Here is a 20,687-nt window from a genome sequence, read left to right on the forward strand (position 1 = left end):
GGTTTTCTCTGTGCGTCTTCGTCTTCTCATATCGGTATGCCACGTTGCACCAAGAGATACGTCCGTGACTCGTACAGTATTCCGGTTGTGCATCGCGATGACGAAATCTCTGAGTCGCGATTCGAATCTGCATTTCTCTCTTCTTACGTACGGACTTCTCTTCAGCACTTATATGGCATATAATATGCTTCGTAATGACAAGTAATTCGTTCGAGACGCTCCAATCCTTTTCTTGCTGAGAAAGCGTCATCCAATACGTTCACAAAAGGAGAACACGAATGCGTAAACTACAAATGGAGAAAAGTATTTGATTGATCACAGAGTTGTCATAAATGTTAAAAGATCACTAAACAGGATACAACTACTTACAATTTAAAATTAATTTGATAAATTATTGCAAGTTTTATTCAGGAATTTCGAAACAGAGTTTCTGCTTTTTAACATTTAAATATATATCACATGTACACGTTTTATCACATTTCATCACATTTTACATTAATCACGTTTTAAAATATGAAATAAAATTTCAACTTTAAAGTAAACACACTGTGATTTATCACGCAAATTACACGTTATGTTATTAAATTATGAAATTTCAAGCTATGAACGTTTATTCGAAAGATATGACTTTTCGATAATTTACTTGGACCTATTATATCTCATTTTAAGCATCTCACATAGACGGTCGTTACATTTTATCGCTTAGAAAGTTGCTTACTTGACGTAAAGTCGCATTTATTATCTGCTCGAGGCATTTGTCTTCGTTGAAATTGATTTAAAAAAATGGGCACGAAGTCAACGACACTATGCGGATAATGTCTCATCGAAAGAATTTTGTATTCCGCGTACAACAAGCGGGATATGTATCAGCGATGCGTGTCAAATCAGACGATGTACTGAATAAGTAAAACCGAACACGTGTGAGCTGCGAGATTCATTCATTCGTCTGTTTCCTCCTTATATCTCTCCCTTATGCTATAATTTTATCTTTCTTGCTCATTATCTTGCCCCTATGCGAGCCAATCTTAATTCATTCTCAATTTATTTTTACTCTCACATTCTATGCAGTTGTATAGTTATTTTCCTCTGCACTAGTTTTAAAGTACAATATTATAAACTGAAATTGAAAATTTATACTTATAAAAATGAATTGTTGCGTATGAGACAGTTTATTTGGATCAATATTTATTCAATAATATAATTAAAATGAAAATATTTTCGTTTATCTTATTTATTTTTTAAAAGCAAGTTTTTTATTGAAATAATTTTTTATCCAGATTCTGAATCGCTATTTTTTTTACATTACTTCCAAATATAATATAAAAAAACCAGTGATATTTTCATACTTTTTTTAATTTTTTTTAAAAATACGTACGTGTAATACATTCTCAAATATAATAGTGATTAAATCATTTAATAAAGTAAATTTTTACTCTCTGAAACTTTGAGTGAATCTCACTTCGAAGATTGAAATCTCACTCTTAAAGATTGAAAATTGAGCCACATTTTCAAAAAGCTAGCTCAATTTTCATTTACTCTTTACAGTGAGATTTCAATTTTCACTTCAAAGAATTTAGAGAGAGAATTTACAATCGTGCCTTGCGTTATTTCAAATATATGCCATTTTAATAAAATATTTATAAAACATTTAACAATTTAAAAGTATTTTTGTACATTCACAAAATATTAAATTTTATAAATTGAGTATTTTTATATAATGCAACTACTAGATATAATCAGTTTAATAGCTGTAATTACTATGGCAGCATAATTTAACAATGTTGAGCATTAAATGATAATTGTAAGCATTTTTACTACATCTGGTTAATTCTTATATTCACGTACATATTTTTTTTTCTCCCTTTACTCAAAACTATTCGTTACGAGTGCAGTCGAGTGTGATTTGAGACTAATTAAAAATTTTGTTTCTGCACATCGTTCGATTTAGGGTTTTCAAAGACGGGTATTGCGAATTAAGTAAAGTGATTCCTTCACGGATATAACGTTATACGATTAAAACACATGTTCTGGACTCTCTTAGATATATATGCATGTCTCGCCGACAGGCTATACATATACGTCGAATTAAGCGCTCTACCGGATAGTAAAAGAGAACACGTGTGGAGACCTGCTTGTGCATTTTTTTTCAGTCTGTCTTTTCTTCATATTTGCGTCCCTTCTTTGTACTTTAGTTTTGCTATATCGTGGGCGCGAATACAAAAGTATACTTTCTTTAAATAGAATTTTTCTATTCCAAGCCTATATTTTTTCCAGATGTGTTAAAAATGAAACATTTATGCAAACAAATTTCGATCAACTTTTTTATTAAAAGCATTGACTCATTTGTCAAAAAATTTATATTTTAGAAAAAGCGCGATTTTTCTTCAGACATTCTGTTGATTAGCAGGTATTCTTTTTTCGTTGTATAATATATTTTCTTCTCATCTTTTTCGCATTGTATATTATTTTTATATGTAGTCACGTCTTCCCAAATTTTAATAAAGTACGAATGATATCATCCATGACTGTTGTTGGTTCACCGTGAATGATTCACTTCCTTCGACGATAATCATTTCTATTTAGTGGATGCACTTAAATCACACGGCAATTCTATATGTATATTTAACTACAGATTAGTAACATTTGCCTTAATTCATAAAAGGAAAAAGATTACATTGAATTTATTGATGTGAACAGAAAATAAATTATACATTTATTTTTTAATCTAGCGCGTGCATTAATTTTGAAGAAAAGGCAAATTGTTTTTTATATGTACAGTCACGTTTAAATCGCTTTATATTTTTATAATTACGAAACTTTGCTAAATTAACCATGTGATTTAGAATATATAAAAAATTGCTACATCATTTTGTATTGTTATTGTTGTGACAAAACTGCTTTTCGCGAATTTCATATTTCAGTATTTCTGTCAGCTTAATCTAAACTCGCATGATATCGTATGACACCAAAATATATTCGAGTTCCTGCAGTGAACTTCCTGCAACAAAATATTGCTGCTTCATTACTTTTTTTGATACTAAAAAAAAGAGATCATTTTTCGCTTTCGAAAGGATTATATTTTATTTGGCATTTCATCAGGAATTTTTGTAATCCAATATTTTTTATCAAAATATCTACTTTAACTTTAACTGTTATCATTTATTATTTTTTAAATTATTTTTAATCTACTGTTTTTTGTATCGTTTGATTTTCTTTTCTGATGCATATATATATCTTTTTTACTTTATTTCTACATTTTATCTACATGTTTTTATATTTTTGTGTAATGGATTTTGAAAGTATTTATTTGAAAAAAAAAAAAATATATATATATATATATATATATATATATATATATATTTGAATTTGTTGTTCAACACATTTATTATATTTTTACATTTTGGTTAGAATATTTGAATAATATATTTGGGTAAGTAAGGTGACTGGTTTTAACAAAGTGCAATGCAATGCATAAACGTGCCCATGCCGAATCTCATTTGGCAGTCGTTTGCCTCGACGGCGAGCAGATGGAACAGGAAACGCCGCCGCCTGTCACGTCGTACTTTTAGCTTCGAACAATTTAACAGCTAGTCGTAAAGGGGTGCCCAGCCTAGCGTGGCCTGTCTGCATGTTACGGTGAACCGACCTTGTCCCACAATGCATCCACCTCTGGACCCCGCTGTCACTGCGGGCGTATGAAATTTTTGTTGCACATTATATTATATTATTATGCGAAGTTCATATCTATGTGCACGGAACAACGTTCCTTACGCACCTTACGCACCGATTTCCATCGCTCACGGTGGAAATCCGCGATTAAAAGCAAATCACTACGAACGCATTTGCATCCGGTATTTATCTCCTCTGCGTAACATACACAACGTGCGATTTATGCGAAATGAGTAGCATGTAAGTTTCCAGCACGATATCGAAAGTGAGTGCGTAAAACTTTGCATAAATTAAGTACTTGCATGAGATTCGCGTTATTACGTTGGAAAGGGAGAGTCGCTAGATTCTTTTCAACACGACAGCCTTCTCTTTTTTACTAGACTGAGTAATGCAAAACGCCGAGCATCGTGTTACGTTGAGAAGTAATCTTGAAAGTAGAGATTCGTAATATGCGATCTTTATAATTTATATATCCTTATATATATTAAATATTGTCAGAGAAAAAAAAATTCTAAACAGTTTCATTGTTTTACGTCAAGAGTAAAAAAAGTACCTTGAACTTTCGTGAGGCAGTTTTTTGTTGAGAAAATAATATCTCTATTGAAAGGTTAACATTTGTAAGTAGGATAGCTAACTCATATTATACCTGGAGAAGCGTATAATTTTCTGTAAGTTAATTAAATTACAAAATAATTGCCGATTATGATATGAGTTACATTTCTTTATCGAATAAATTGTAGACCACAAACAAACGCCTAATTTCGCCAACATCAGTTAAATTTACGTTCTTTTTTTGTGATTATTTAATTTTATTGTTTGATTATATAAATTATTATAACATAAAATAATATAAATAATTATGTAAAATATTTTATATATATTTAAATTATTTAAAGAGCCGTATATACTGTGTATTTAAAGAAAAACATATATATATATACGATATAAATATATATATATATATATATATATATATGTTTTTGTATTTAAAAAATATTTTTTTTAGAGATGTAATAAGAGGATTAGAAAAGAACAAACATTATGATACTTTTACAAGGCTTACAATTTGTAATGCGCATCTTTTTCGGGCGTTTTCTGCTCTTTGTGTCGACCTTCGTGAGAATTTCTAGAATGCGGACACAGGTACGGCTTCGCTTTGTTGTCACGATTGACGTGCAGCAAGTCCCGAAGCCATCTGAGATTTAACCGCAGTAACGGAATCCAATAGACCCGCCCTGAAATTTCTCCTGTGGCAAGAAACATTGCGCGAGACTTCATGAACTTTGTGCGCATCGATGTAATATTGTACGTAATCACTCTCACGAGAAATGTGGTTTTGAGTCTTGCATTTGCTGCCATTTATCCCACTTCTCTGTTTGTACTGAAAGAGAAACACTTTATGAAACTTTATATAAGGTCAATAGTATATAATTTAGACATAGAAATCCTTAGTTTTCGAATAAGGATAAATAAGATTTGAATATAAAGATAAAATATATTTTCAATTTTAATATATTAAATTTACTCAATTAATTAAAAGTAATATAAAAGGCTCTGTAGTAATAAGCAAAAGGTAGTATAAAAGAAGGGCAAAGAGCCAATGACGTATATAAAAAATTATAATTCAGATAAGAAAACTCAATACAAAAACAATAAAAATACAATAAAATAAAACAAACGTTTCAACTCCAATTGAGTCATTTTCAATGCCATCATACAATAATATAAATGTCGTTCTAAATTAAAAATTAATACATAATCTTACAATATTCTTAAAATTCCTTAACAAAAAATTCTTTCCTCTTTCTGTGTAATACGCTGTGAGTCATTTTTATCAAGAATTAACAAAGTCATAAGAAAGTTCTGGAAAAGTAACCGTAAACAAAAAGAATCAATATTAATCACATAAAAATTAAAAATATGATGATATACCTTAGTAAATCTGTTAAAAGTCCCATAATACACAACGAGAAAAAAATGTAAAATGTAGTCCATTTTGTGGTACAGTAAAAAAGTCTTTTTAATTTAATAGGTTATTAAAGCAAATTCGCAAAGATAACGAGCATCTGACTTAAACGATGTCACAAAACGAAATGTCAAACAGAAAAACATTATCGAGAACGCAAAACGGAAAAATAGGAGGAAAAGGATAGAAGATGTTAGAAAGGAGAAAGAGAATGTATAATGTCAGAATACAAATCCGGCAAAGACTCCGTGTCATTTTGTCTATTAATCCCATGCTTCTATTTTTTAATATGAACCATTTCTGATATCAACCTTTTGTTGTATGAAGGCTCTATATCCAATATTTCCACTTTATCCCATTTAAAGTTATGATTCTCCACCATACGATGGTTGGAAATCACTGATGGAGATTTTGAACTTATATTGATATCAGAAACATGTTCATGCAATCTGGTCTTTAATTGTCTTTTAGTTTGGCCAACATAACTGGCATCACAATCCTCACAGGATATTCTATAAACCACATTTTCACTCTGAACGTGTTCCAAATCATCCTTTCCTCTCCTTATAAAACTTCTCAATGTATTAGGAATAGTAAAAGCCAATTTATAATTAAGCATATTGACAATAGGTATAAATCTTTCGGATATCGTATTAACATATGGAATCGTAAAGAACCTTCTCCCAGTATCATCCTTATTCTTATTTAAATTATTAAACTTATTAATGTGATATTTTATTCTATTATGAATGGTCGAAAAAATAAAACTTAACGGATATCCATTCTGTAAAAAAATCTTAATAGCGTCAATCAAATTATTTTGTTGGAATTTCGGATGACACAAACAAAATATCTTATCCACGACTCCATAAATCATACCTCTTTTATGACAAAGTGGGTGGTGTGAGTGGAAATTAAGAAATCTGCCGGGAAAGGTTGCTTTACAGTATACATAAAAAATGAGATTACGTTCATCGATAATTACCATCGTATCTAAATAACTTATTCTACCATCATCCATCACCTATCTCCATGGTGAACTGTAATCTAGTAATGAATTGAAAACATCCAAAATATCATAAATACTTTCAGAAGGAGTGGCTAAGATAATATCATCGACGTATTTAATATTGATTCTTTTTGTTTACGGTTACTTTTCCAGAACTTTCTTATGACTTTGTTAATTCTTAATAAAAATGACTCACAGCGTATTACACGGAAAGAGGAAAGAATTTTTTGTTAAGGAATTTTAAGAATATTGTAAGATTATGTATTAATTTTTAATTTAGAACGACATTTATATTATTGTATGATGGCATTGAAAATGACTCAATTGGAGTTGAAACGTTTGTTTTATTTTATTGTATTTTTATTATTTTTGTATTGAGTTTTCTTATCTGAATTATAATTTTTTATATACGTCATTGGCTCTTTGCCCTTCTTTTATACTACCTTTTGCTTACTCAATTAATATTAAATTTCAACTCTCGAAAAATCTATTAATGGCATAAATGTATGCGTTAATAACTCGGCAGATATATTAAAAGAAAATTAGGAAAAAATGATTTTATATTTAAGAAACTTGATAAATAATTATAAAATAAATTAATACAATAAAATTTTGAGATTCTAAATAATTCTAGATGATTCAGTAAAAAAAAAATTGGTTATATAAGTATTTTAAGAAAGAAGACGAATTTACATAAAGAACTTCATAAATCATAAAATATTCGATGTTTAAATTTATTCATATTATCAGATTGGATGAGTCTTTAAACTTTATTGCTAATGTAACTAATGTGTTTAATATGTATAGTAAAGTGCATGTTTAAATATTCGTTTATCAAGCGGTATTATGATTCTTGGCTGTTATTTATCAGTACTGTCTCACTGCTGCTATTTGACCGGTGTGATAACCAGGTGCAACAGATGTTATCCTTTTCAATACATTGGTGACACTTCCATATATAGTATTCGATAAACCAGGCATGCAGTATCGCGTGACGCAGTTAAGTAATCTGAAGAACAATAAAATATGAGAGAAAGGTATACATACCTAAATTTCTGTCGCTCCGTAATTTAATTAGTATTTACAATACCATCGATAAATATTAACTTAAATTTTGTTTGTATTCTCTAAAGGCTATATAATTGTTATACATCATCGCATTAAATTCGGCCACATATGTTGTGTAACATAGATCATTTTTTAAATGAATATTTATTGTATTGCATATTAGATGCGTCATGAGATCTTACGAGTGATTTAATTATTTTAAATTTATGCTCTGATGAAATGCTTGTTATTTTATTCGCGCTATGTATTATGTTGGCAAACCCACATTTTCTACTTAATTGTAAAATACGTCCTGAGTGCGCGTCAAAAAAATTCGATAAATACAATATTGCGGACGTATATCATAGTACGTAGACAAGCGTTTGTTAAGAGATTAGTCATCGTACATATACGTAGTGGTTAAATGATTCGATGAATCACTTCGTTGCGTATTAATCGTAGTCGTATAGTCCGTAGAGTCAATCTCTGGGAAAAAATCATACAGTCTCTCATACATATTTATAAATTTTTATTGAAGATCTTAAAAGAAATTTCTTTTATCGTTATTATATGATAGGATTTAGGCGCATATATTAAATCATAAATTTTAATTATTAATATTTCGCAAGTAGTTTCATTCTTACAAAAATCTTATTTTTATTAAACGTGATAATGACGTAGAATATTTAACATTTAGAAGCTAATGCATTTTTATTCCATTGACCAATCTTTAATTATAACTCTATATCATATTTAAATTTTCATTGAGCTATCTGAAAAATTGCGAGGTACGTATGATTTTTATCTCATATTTATCTATTATATTATTATCCGTATTTGCCGTATGTACAACAATTGGAAACATGCAACAGAGTCGCACGAGAAGACACGGGCCGCGTTGTTTTCCAATTTTCTTTCGTTTGTGGCCGTTCTCAACGTTATTTTTAGTGAACTTCCTCTTTTTCCACGCTAAATTCAAGGAACTCGGATGCGCATCGGTCGACAAGATAATTCTTCCTCCCTGGGCACGTAACAATGCCTATCCCTCGTCTTCTTTGAACAAAGAGTCAAGAGTGCATGCCTATTATTCGTGTACGGTACGCCGGAGTATTACGTAATCGCGTGACACAATTACCGGGTCAGACAACGCGGCCCGTATATGGGAAACGAAGTCGTGACACAAATCTCGATTGCGTTTTATGTACGATTAATTCTCGCGCGTTATACGATTTATACAATTTACTTTCGATAATCATTTCAGACACATTGTCCAAAATACGATTAATTAACATCATAAAAAATAGTAGTTACTAAGAATAGATTTATTTAAAGAAAAAGAATAGTTTTGGAGTCTCATTTAATTTGTAATATGAAAAATATTTTTACGTAAAAAATAATAAATTAAAAATTATAAGTTTTACGTACATATATGCATTTTTAGTATATATTATAAAACGTGATAAAATATATATAGAAAGTTGCAACAGGTAACGGGTTAATGTACCGGAATTTTTTTCAATTATCAACACAATGCTAAGCGTTTCCTTAATTGCGACAGTACCGGCATTTTTTAATGCGCAATACGATACTGTCGATACATTCATGCATATCACTGAAATTGCATTCTCACGCGTGTCATTTACTGTAGGCGCACGTATCGTTATGCGTTCACGCACTGATTTCTATCTCGTTAAATAAGCACAGGATAGTTGCCTGTGATTAAATCGGTCGAGTTCCTAACCAGGAGGTTTCTATCGAATTTCACTCGGCTCACCCGGTTACCGATTGATTAATAATTATCCTTATTTTACGTTAACACGCGTCATGCACAGCAAAAAGCGTTTTACGCATACGAAGCGAATAATCTGCTTAAAATAGCAGCTTATACACGCTCAATTCGCTGAGATGTGTTAATCGCGTCATAATTAAAACTAGGCACCTTTTTTGCCCGTCTAATTAATAATTATGATTACGTCACGTACTGCTTGTCCAGAATGTCAAATAGTCAAGTAATAATTATTTATCGAGCAATGTAACTTAGAATTGTTGCAATTAGATATATCTTGTCACCTAGAGTATTACATATACATTTCATTAATGTATATATACTACTATTATAATTAATATTAATACTAAAATACAAAACAACTAAAATTCAAACGAAAGATGTAATACAATTGTTTAAATAATAATTTGAATAATAAATTACAAATTTTTGAGACTAAAATTTTTCCTCTAGAGAAAGATAATAGATTAAACTAATTTGAAAATTGTCTAATTAAAAGGTCATATATTTATACATACATTTCTAATTAAAAGTTCATACATTATATATGTGTGTGTGTGTGTGTGTGTGTGTGTGTGTGTGTGTGTGTGTGTGTGTGTGTGTGTGTGTGTACAAATTTAGAATATAAGTTTTATTTAATTCCGGGCAGACATTTGTAGTATGCAGTTGTAGATAACGCTGTTTCATAGTGTAGTGATAATAACAGGAATGCAAATATCGTTATCATATGAGACACCGGTGCATCACACGCATTTTGTACGTCGTATATGATGTAGGAAATTCGGATTTTTCGAAATTCAATGTCACACACAATTGCGTAATTGTGACATCGACGAATGTAAGTTATTTTTATCCGTACCTATAATTGAACTATTATAATCGACGTACTACGCGAAGGATGCTCACGATAAGACTGACGTCATTGACCGCTTGTCGTTCACTTGGAACTTGCATTAGTCAGCGAACTTATACGTTTCCTTTGTGTAGGAAGTCGCCCCGAGGGAATCCGTGTAAAATAATGCGAGAGACTTGTATATGCGAGATATTCTCGTTAAAAAGAAAGAGAGAGAGAGAGAGAGAGAAATGCGAAACTGAAACTCATGTGAAATACGACGTGTGTACCGGGTGTTGCGAAATGGTGCTTTAAACTCGAAGTGACTTGCTCATCTTGCACGAGTTTAAATGCTTCATGAATGAATCCTCGCTCTTTGGATAGATAATTTCTTACAACAATATCGTTAACGGTAAAATTTTTTCACTTTTTTTCTTTTTTGGCAGGCACATACCAAAAGCCAAAGCCACCACGATGGCGGAGACACCGGAGCTGAAGCGTATCGCGGAGAACACGAAGATACAGAGTAACGTTAAGTATCATGCCGAGTTCGAAAAGGCGAAGGGGAAATTTACGCAAGTGGCGGACGATCCGGAGACTCTCAGAATTAAACAGAACAGCAAAATCATCTCGAATGTCGCTTATCACGGCGAACTTGAGAAGAAGGCGATCATGGAGCAAAAGAGGACAATGACCGGAGAAAATGGCGAGCAAATAGGTAGGTGATAAACTCTGACGGTGTTTGCACATAACGGTTTTTTTCTATTATGATATTATATTTTTTTAGTTCATGCATAATAAAATGGGAAATATAATTATATATATTTTTACGATTTTTATTATTTTGTTGCTGTATCGTTTTAAAATTATAACAATAAGCGTGTAAAACTTTATTGCCAAACTAAAAATATCATGTTTGTTACAATAAAATTTATTGAATGATTTTTAACGGACTAACATTGGAAAAATGCTATTGACGTAATTTGTGATTTGATTAAATTATTGGGGATAATCTAAACATAAATTTGTAAATTTTTTGGGAATTCTTTTTTATTTGTGTTTATGTATATCAATGTGTTTTATAACAATTATAACTTATACAATTTCTTAAATAAATTATTATCTAACATTTTGTCTTAAATTACTTTCTGTTAATAATTATATATATATATATATATATATATATATATATGTATACGATTTTAATCTTAATAATAATAGAATTACATGTTCAATTTTTAACATCTCAACTGTTAATTAACGACGATTTACATAACAGTATCTAATCATCAAATTGCAGATTATACATTATGTATGTATCAGTATTCGTGAATTTGTTGTGTACTATTTGTTTGCATTTCATTTACAAAATTATGTATTAAAAATAACATAATCATGAATACACACGTATTGCTACAATCAATCCACCAAAACGACGGCGTGAAATTCAGACAAAATTTATATTCTTACTACATTATTTTTTTCCATATTCATGATTCATTACACACTCACATAATATCGTTCATGGTGGGCAGATCGCAGGATGCTTCTATTGAATGTATCGCTAGTCTTTTTCGTGCATTGTTGATATAGAGTACGTAGAGTACACAGACGGTACGATCGCACCTGCGTCGAGCATAAACGCCAATCCGCCGCCTGCAAGGACGGCGAATTCACCGGTACAGAGGACACCAGGTAGGATCGCCGATTACGATCCCCTTAGCGAAGCGAGGCCGAGTCCCTATTCCGCAAGGCAAGCTGCTACCACAGTCATTTATACGAGCGACAAGGGACCAGGTGCGTTTACCTTCGCGGCTACAATCGTTGCAGCAACCTTTCGCTATGTAGAGAGAGACGTCGCATGACTGTATTATTATAATATAGAATAATTTGAATAACTTGTAGAAAGATTATGTAATATTGTATAACATTAATATTATTAATATTTTTATTATTGTATGGATTGTGATTTGCATATTTAATACGTAACATTATTCTTGGTATCTGAATTTTAATACGATTAATATTTACGATCGGTTCGATATTTGAGGTTTGTATTATTTACGTCCGCAAATGATTATACATTCATAGTTATATCAGAAGTCTGTATGGCTGTATCTTAATAATTAAGATTCGTGGAAGATAGAAACGAAGAAAAAATTTTAATAATGTATATTTTTTATTGCGATGTATTTTTACCCGAGGTCGCATCTGCAGCCTATTTTATGATCACGTGGGATAGAATTCGTGTCTCTGGATAATAGGTTTCAATAGATCGTGCTTTAATCGAATTTTTGTTTAGAAAGATAATTTTAGGAAGACAAACGCTTAGCTATTCCTATTGTAACGCCAGACTTATATTACGATCGTGAAATCGCCTAAAGCATTATTGTCGCTCGTCAGACTTAAACGCTCGCATCATTATGCTTTTATCGTCGTCACACATGATTCATCACAAAGACAAATTATCGAAGCAATTTGCACTGGAATTAATCGTTGCGACATCACCGCGTGCACCTCGTTGGGAAAATAGAAAGTGTAATCGTCTTTGTTTAATGTTTCTCATTCTGCGGTTCCGTGTTCGCTCCTTGCTGAACCCACGGAATAATTCATGTGGCAGATCACAGGATCGCACCAAGTAACAATTGTTACTAACTGGAGAACAAAAGGGTGTTTATTACAGAACGAATTATTAACGTTTCTAATAGAGTATACAAATGTAGAAAGTTGTAAGTTATACGTCGCTCATAAAAGTTCGATGTGTTTGCAGTGACGAATCCACCGACACGAAAAATTGGCTCGGTTGCTGACATCGATCCAGTGAATGAATATTACGGATCGTTAACGCCGGCTACAACGATAAACAATAATCAGCATCAACATCAACCTCAACATCAATCACCGCCACCGCCCTCTAACATCGGAGTAAATATCTTTTTTATTACTTATTGTCGCATTGTGTTGTCTCTTATGACTTATTTGTAATATAAACTTATGTCTGCTAATTTAAGAAAGATTTCATGGAAAGAGTTTACAATCTTACAAATTACACTTCTTAAATGAGCTTCTTAAATTATTGTGACAAAAAGCATAAGTAAAAAAATGTGTATAGCATGGATGTTCTACGTATCTTTTTTTTCTATAAAGATGTATTTTTCACAGAGAGTGTACAGAGCGATGTATGACTACGATGCGCAAGATCTCGATGAGGTGAGCTTCTGCGACGGTGATTTAATTGTCAACTGCACAGCTGTCGATGAGGGTTGGATGACTGGATTGGTGCAGCGTACGGGACGACACGGCATGCTACCCGCTAATTATGTCGAACCGGCGCAGATTTAAACGTTCTTTCTCATGTCGAGCTTCTATTTGCTAACTGTTGTCGTCACTTCGATCAGGGCGCTTAATTAGGGCGCGTTTTGCCGAAGAAAGAGACGACGTTAAAAAAAATTACGTGATACAATACTCGAGCGCTTCTACTCGGCTCTTATTATTCGGCCGGAATAAAGTTTGATCGAAACGGCGCACTGTCATCTTAGAAAACCAGATAATTAGATATTTTAACAATTAAAGACTTTTTTTATTAAGAATCTTGATATTTTGATATAAATTTGAAATTTTATCTCGATATCAATTGACATATATTTGGATAAAGTATTCTAAAATATGTTGATAAAAGAAATAAAATGTCGAAATTAATTTTATAAATGCTCAGAAACGTGTTTCATGAGTATCCAAGTTGAGTATTCTCAGCTTCTAGATGACAATATATAACTTCATATGTTAGAATTCCATGATGGGACCAAACACACACTGCGATAAATTGTGTCGATTACAATTAAAATTCTGACAGCTTGTGAAGTGACATAAGCCTTAATCAACAATTAAGACGAATTAAGTATAAGATATATCTTCCATGAATACAGTTTTCTGTAAAGCGTCACTTACATTTCTTTTTTGCTATTACGTACAGTTATTATTATTCCTCCGTTTCTATATCTTTTTAGAGTCTACATTATACAATTAGAATATAAATATCAAGAAAAAATAATTTGGTTCAATTAACGATTCTTTACGAGCCCTTTTTCTGATAATTGTTATTTTTATTGACGAGAATTTTATGTTACTTGTTATTCAATATAAACTCTGACTAACACATTAGCATCAATTAGGCAGATTTTTATGTTTCGACCATTTTGCATTTATATTTACTATTCTTAATATTATTATATGTATTGTATTATTCTATAATATATTCTTGTCTTTAATATACCTCTTCAAATTTTTCCGGAGATGTTCATAAAAGTATTTTAGTCATATCTAAATTTTTTTCTAATAACGAAACGTAAGACAAAATCTTCCCTTATATTCGAAAAAAAATAATGCAATGTGCCTTATACGTATAGACTGCTAATTAGTTGCGGTATGGACTTGTTATCATAATGTAAGATGAAAAAGTGCATCGATGTAGGATTAAAGAAATATCAACAAATTTTTACTTGCCGCATTAATATAGCTTGATTTAATGTGAAAAAATAATTGATACAAATAATGCCTTTCTTTCTAAAGATAAAGCAATTAAATTAAAATAATAAGGAAGATAATTGACGCGAAAGATGCTGACACTTGCCTACTTTTTTAATAAAACATGAAAATTATCGTTACGTACCGTTACTGATTTTTAATTAACGATATTAATATAAATTAATTAACCAATATTTTATTTCGTAGTGTTTAAGTTTTATTTCGTATGGTCCACACGCGCGCGCGCGCGCGCCCACACACACACACACACACACACACACACACACACACACACATGCTTCACATTTCTCATTTCCAAAATTGCATTTACGTTGTTGATGTAAGTTATTTTATTATTCGGCGATTCTGAGGTTATACGAATAATATTTTTAATTTATTATAAAATTTTTGATAGAAAAAATTTGATATTTAGTTTATTTTAATGTCAAGCTCTTTTTGTGAAATTTATATTTGAAAAGCGCAGTATTATTCGTGTTGGCTAACATGACTATTAAATCTTCTAAAATAAATTTGGTTCATTGTTTGTTATCGTGTAGTAATAAATTAAATTGATCGTTGATAGAATGTAATGTTTACTATCACAAAGTGCTTTTTAGTGTCTTACAATGTTATTACATTTTTAAATTATAAATGTCAAACTGGTTCCTCAGAAATGTATGTACATCCCATTTACTTGAATAGGCAGATTATATTATGGAACGACGTCCGATGGAACTGTACAGATTAATGAAGCATGTAAAAGTTATATAAGTGTTATCTGTGAATTACACGTGATGTCGTTTGACCTTCTTTACGAACTAAGAGAATGGATATTTTTGGAAACATGTTACGTAGCACTCTTGTAATTATTAGATCGCTGATAAGAGGATTTCATATTTTAATTGCAAGATACAGAAATATATGTTAGCGTTGTGTTTAGACAAATATTATATTATCATAGCAAATCATAAATAATGAATATGTATGTTATGTAAATCTATGGTTCATTATTGGTAATTGCACTTTTTTTAATCGATGAAATTCCTTTCTTCATTTTGAAAAATTCCTAGTTTTCATTCTTAAAGAAACAAGTCGCAAAGACATGTATCATTTTTTATCACCGTTTGTATAATTTATTTTTATTCGCACATGCTCAGTTCATAAACTTGATATTCACAAAAAAGGATAAACCTTTCGTTTATATATAATATATATATATATGTGTGTGTGTGTGTGTGTGTGTGTGTGTGTGTGTGTGTGTGTGCGCGCGCGCGCGCGTGCGCGCGTGCGTGTGTGTATTATTTCATTAAGTTAAACATTATTTCTTCAGAATTTAACAAATAATTGTTCTTACAATTAGTTTTCTAATATGATATATTTATATTTTGCTTTAGATATTAAAAGAGCATTTATATATATCTTAACATAACTACATGACAAGTTTTAATATCACGATGATAGAGAATTTAATACTATTTGAAGAAATATTGCAAATTGCACGGACGCCATTAGTATTCGGCATTATCGTAAAGCAATCAATATTCAGTCATGTAACAGATGCTCATGAATTGAATTAACTTTAAATTAAATGAAATAATGTTATAGTAAAATAAACATTAACATGACGTAATTTCAAAATCGAGTAAAACATTTTAGTATGCAGAGATATAAAATATGCATATTTATTGAAAGTAATATAAATACAATAAAATGATAATTATCACATAAGATAGTCAAGATCGCCTGCATCGAGTGCATGTTTGAAAGTCTCTGAGCTTGGTCCATCACAAGATTCATCGTCAATCCCGATAACTTGCGTGATCGTATTTGATCGTCAAACCGTTGAATTAACATTTGGAAAAGATTAAAGACTAAGATATACAATTTTCAGCATTAAGGTATGTTGCCGAAAGCCGTAGACGTATCGAACTTGATCGACCTCGCAATTCGATCATTTCAAGCGTACATTTTTATTTATAATATCGTTCTATCTTTATTAGATTTCATTTCTTTCGTATCATAATCCAGCCCAGATCGCTTTGCAAACTTTTCTAATATATCATAGAAGCAATTTTATATGCTATAATGAACACTATATCTCATTCCGTTAAAATGGGATATTTCAGCAAGTCAATCGGTAATTCATCAATATTTTGACACAATACTGCACGATACAACATAGAAGCATGAACAGATGGGGATAATATATAGTATTTCTTAATATATAATGGAAAGAAACTTAAACGTTAGCCTGATTAATTAGACCGCACTATCTAATACGGTGGAATGTGCAAATGTAAAGAAGATTCATGGTTAATAATGAATGTTAACAGTGCTTTTTAAACGAAATAGAAATGTTATAAGCAGGAAATTGTCGTTTTTTTTGTTGATGTTAATCACTCCAACATTATTAATCTTTATCTTTTTAAGCCCGTTGGTAGATACAAATTGTTGTAATTATATCAAGAATTTGTACAGTTCATTTTTATTTCCTGCTTATATAAAAGTGCTTTGAACACATTTGTCGCAAGAATTAGGATGTTGTATTTAAGGCCATATGGACTTGATTTCGAATGAGAACAATCTAACTTTCGAGCGAATGCCATTTTTGGCCCGTATTTTTTTTTTTTTGGTTAATGAAACAATGCGACTTTTAGTATCCTGCATAAATTGTGCGATTGAGCTAGCAAAATGAAAATAATTAATCCTTAAGCAAGAAGTTTCTTAGTAACCAATGTTACAGAAGCTATGCGAATTATAGGGAATAATACAGATGGAAATAATGAAATTTATTGGACGTGAGGGATAAGATAAGACACCTTGCTGTGCAGGGATAATACAAGCACAGGTAACAGAATGTTGCAATAAATCGTCGTCGTCATTGAACGGGAATTTCGTGCCAGGTATTGGAAGAGTACGTATATATTTTTGCTTCCAAAAAATCTTCAGAAGCATAATTTTTTTTATACGATCTTACCGCCGTTCAAAAAGGTTCCCTTCCCGATTTCTATGTAAAACTTTACAAAAGACGCTGGACGAGCTCAAACGTAGATTTCGATCGAGTCGAAAGAATGTAGAACGCGTGACGGTGTCTTCAGCGAAAAATTCGACTTAACGGTTAAGACATGCGCGGTTAACACTAAATGACAGCGATCTCATCCTCCTCGTCCTCGACTTTCCTCTAGCGAGTACATGTAGAATGCTAATGTAATCGGACGAGACGACGTGTGGCGAAGGGTCCGCGTGCTGGCAGTGTCGTTTTGTCGTAGCATGAACGAATCGTTTCTTTCTTTTTTCTCTCGCTTTTTTTCTTTTTCCCGCATGTAACACCCCCGGTTGTACGCATTTTAGCCTGCCTGCTAATATCCGGCGAGGTCGGCGAACGTCTGATCCATCTCGTCGGCGATCGCTTTGTATTTACAGCGCTCATTTACCAGTACGTCTGCAATGAGAAGGGAAGGAACGTGGTATTAGTGGACGGTATGATGGTTAATCGGGTGTACATTTTAATATTCTTTTTAATTGGAAAGAGAAAGAGAGAGAGAACATAACGAGCATATAATCTTCATGGTTAATATTTTGGATTTAGACGATTATTATATCTATGAAGCAGCTTAAAGTGAGAATAGAGGATGAAGGAAAATTAATTTGATCCTATTATCTAAAACCTAAGAAATTCACTTTAAAAGGATTAGTCTATATATAAATAAGATCAAAGTCTATACGGATAAATATTTATGGGAATATATTTTATAAATATAAATATCTCGTAGCTGACTTTAACTTATTAAGGAACAAGGTATGTTTCAAGTGTGAAAGAAAAAAGCATATTAAATTCTGATGTTTTATTTGTTCTATAATAATTTCTGAAAGAGAGAAATATTAGAAACAAAAATGGCCTTGTACAATTTTTCGATAATTTTTTAAATCGCAAACTATTTTAAAAAGATCATCAAGATACTTTCACATTTCAATATTTTATTAATAATACAATACATCGGGTATTTACTGTACTTTTCTTTTTGCTCTACTTACCGCATGCTCAATTACCGAAGTATAATATAATGCAATTAGAACTGCGCTTGTAATTTTGATGTAAGCGGCGTTTTCGAAATAAATAAATAAATAATCGCGACTCACATAGAGCGGCTGTATATACCGACGAAAGTTGGAGAAGTAGAATAGTTGATAAATAAAAAAAAAGAATAATCTGAACGCGGAACGTATTTATAGTACATTGATTTTTATTACGATAACGAAAGTATATGAGTCGAATGGCTGTGACCCGCGATCGAACTGTGCGTATAATGTTGATAATTACGGTCAAATAATTCGATAGCGGACGCGGATATTTGACAGCCAGATTTAACCAACCAATTCGGTGAAAGTGAGGTCCAAGTCGTCGCAGATGTATTTGTACTTCTCCTTCTCGTGGACGAGCTCGTCTGCAAGAAAACATAGTGTCGTTAGAATGTATTCACACAGTTACTGTATTCAATTGTACTTTGATACGATCAGTATGAATTAGGGGCATTGATAATTTGCATGAACTTTGATAAGAGATAAAACTGAAAAGATGTAGGTATCACATGAACCTTCGATCCTTTACTAACATAATAGTGTACATGGAATGTTTTTTAGTTTTAAGCGATGTGAAAGAAGGTACATAGAAATATTTCGCACTTTAGAAAGATGAGGGATTTTTTCAGGTCGGGAAGCTGCGATTTTAGCAACGAGCGGGTTAAAAAGCATAGACGGGTAACTTACGAAAGATGTGTTAAGCGCAAGCTAGATTTGTAAGAAAGACTATCGGTATCTTTTTTGTTTCTTTTTTTGTATCGAAGCATTAGGAGGGTAGTTAGTAGCCACGTTACACGCCATAGAGCTCGAAGAACGCATTATCCAAGCCATCCCCGACTTCCTTGAATTTCTCCTTTTCGATCACCATCTCATCTGCAAGCATTCGCAACGTTATAGATAGCCGCTATTTAGTTAGATTTCGTCTACTGCGTAGCGTGAAAAATGTTTGCAGAAAAAAGTGCTGAAGAGATGCAAGTATTTATTATTGTTAAAATTAATACCGCGCTAGAGGTAGTGAATTAACCAAGCAGGATAAAATATTTATTTTAAATTGATTAAATAACTTAAGGATTAAAAATAAATAACGTGAATCTTAGCTAAAAATAAGATTCATCAATTGTTTCTACAACCCTGATGTTCGTTAAATTTCTTTTGTCAGATACAAATTTTTTAGATATAATTGAAATTTGTACCTTAATTTATATCTATGCTATTCTTAACTCTATAGTAATAGTTTTTTTCATACATTTTCCTAACGAAACATATTTCAATAATTAGATGCATTAATCATGAAAATATTCACTTTTTTACGATGTAAAATCGTTAATATAATTAACGATTATGCTGTACATATATCGATTATGGTATACATAATACATATATCGAAAAAATTTCATTAGTAAATTACTCAAATAATTGAAAAGATATATCTATAAAATAATATTTATTTTATGATAAAAGACAATCGTGAAGTTTTGATTTTATTATAAGTAGGGAAATTTGTCATGCATTAATATAGCAAAATCGAATTAAGCAAATTTACTCACCGTAAAAAAGGTATACGTACCATTTTCTTCCTTCATCATGCAATTTTGTTACGAGATTGTCTAACAACAAGGCGACCACACAGCGTTATCGCGTGGAGAAGTAGTTATACGTCATTATGTTAACGGTGGAGGATTAATGTTAGCTCAGGTAAAAAAAAAGAACAACGACACAACGAAAAACAAACGACACACTCTTTTTTCAAAATTAAAATATATATTATAAACAG

At 31.5% G+C, this 20,687-nt stretch overlaps 3 protein-coding genes across 13 annotated transcripts in view; 1 reads left to right on the top strand and 2 right to left on the bottom strand.

The window, feature by feature from the left end:
• LOC105148656 (LIM and SH3 domain protein F42H10.3) overlaps positions 1-15,874 on the top strand; it is a 30,126-nt gene extending 14,252 nt beyond the window's left edge. The window contains exons 3-6 of one of the 2 annotated variants that reach the window (XM_011060499.2): positions 10,756-11,027; positions 11,903-12,106; positions 13,080-13,234; positions 13,472-15,874. In XM_011060499.2, coding sequence (XP_011058801.1) covers positions 10,756-11,027; positions 11,903-12,106; positions 13,080-13,234; positions 13,472-13,651 — 811 coding nt within the window. In that variant the 3' untranslated portion in view covers positions 13,652-15,874. The remainder of the gene's footprint in view (positions 1-10,755; positions 11,028-11,902; positions 12,107-13,079; positions 13,235-13,471) is intronic. The other variant, XM_087403079.1, reaches the window with a different exon arrangement.
• On the bottom strand, positions 219-10,749 carry LOC105148655 (uncharacterized). 3 transcript variants are annotated; one of them, XM_087403081.1, is made up of 3 exons: positions 5,602-10,749; positions 4,733-5,050; positions 3,385-3,685 (listed from the first exon to the last, which is right to left on the bottom strand). In XM_087403081.1, the coding sequence occupies exons 2-3, from the start codon at positions 5,026-5,028 to the stop codon at positions 3,553-3,555; spliced, it is 429 nt and encodes a 142-aa protein (XP_087259207.1). In that variant the 5' UTR covers positions 5,029-5,050; positions 5,602-10,749; the 3' UTR covers positions 3,385-3,552. The 3 variants fall into 3 exon arrangements, 2 of the variants coding, with proteins under 2 accessions (XP_087259207.1, XP_011058800.2); XR_015544152.1 differs by lacking the exon at positions 3,385-3,685 and adding an exon at positions 219-287 and having other exon boundaries at positions 4,733-10,749; XM_011060498.2 differs by having other exon boundaries at positions 4,733-10,749.
• Positions 15,875-16,483: 609 nt separating the features above from the next.
• Positions 16,484-20,687, bottom strand: part of Tm1 (tropomyosin 1) — a 41,290-nt gene continuing 37,086 nt past the window's right edge. For 3 of the 8 annotated variants that reach the window (XM_011060508.2, XM_087403075.1, XM_011060502.2), the window contains one exon: positions 16,484-18,275. In XM_011060508.2, coding sequence (XP_011058810.1) covers positions 18,193-18,275 — 83 coding nt within the window. In that variant the 3' untranslated portion in view covers positions 16,484-18,192. Of the gene's footprint in view, positions 18,276-18,663; positions 19,279-19,600; positions 19,787-20,687 lie in introns of those variants that run through there. The other 5 variants (XM_011060511.2, XM_011060505.2, XR_015544151.1 and 2 more) reach the window with 4 other exon arrangements.

Source organism: Acromyrmex echinatior, chromosome 2 (genome assembly GCF_024713525.1).
Source record: "Acromyrmex echinatior isolate Ae372 chromosome 2, ASM2471352v2, whole genome shotgun sequence".
Classification (NCBI taxonomy): domain Eukaryota; kingdom Metazoa; phylum Arthropoda; class Insecta; order Hymenoptera; family Formicidae; genus Acromyrmex; species Acromyrmex echinatior.

Bases quoted from the DNA above. Each gene is read 5' to 3' on its own strand.
- LOC105148655 (XM_087403081.1), bottom strand. From the start codon at position 5,028: ATGGCAGCAAATGCAAGACTCAAAACCACATTTCTCGTGAGAGTGATT. The intron at 3,686-4,732 runs GTAAGCCTTGTA...ATACGCCCGCAG, and splicing joins AAAGATGCGCATTACAAATT to TGACAGCGGGGTCCAGAGGT.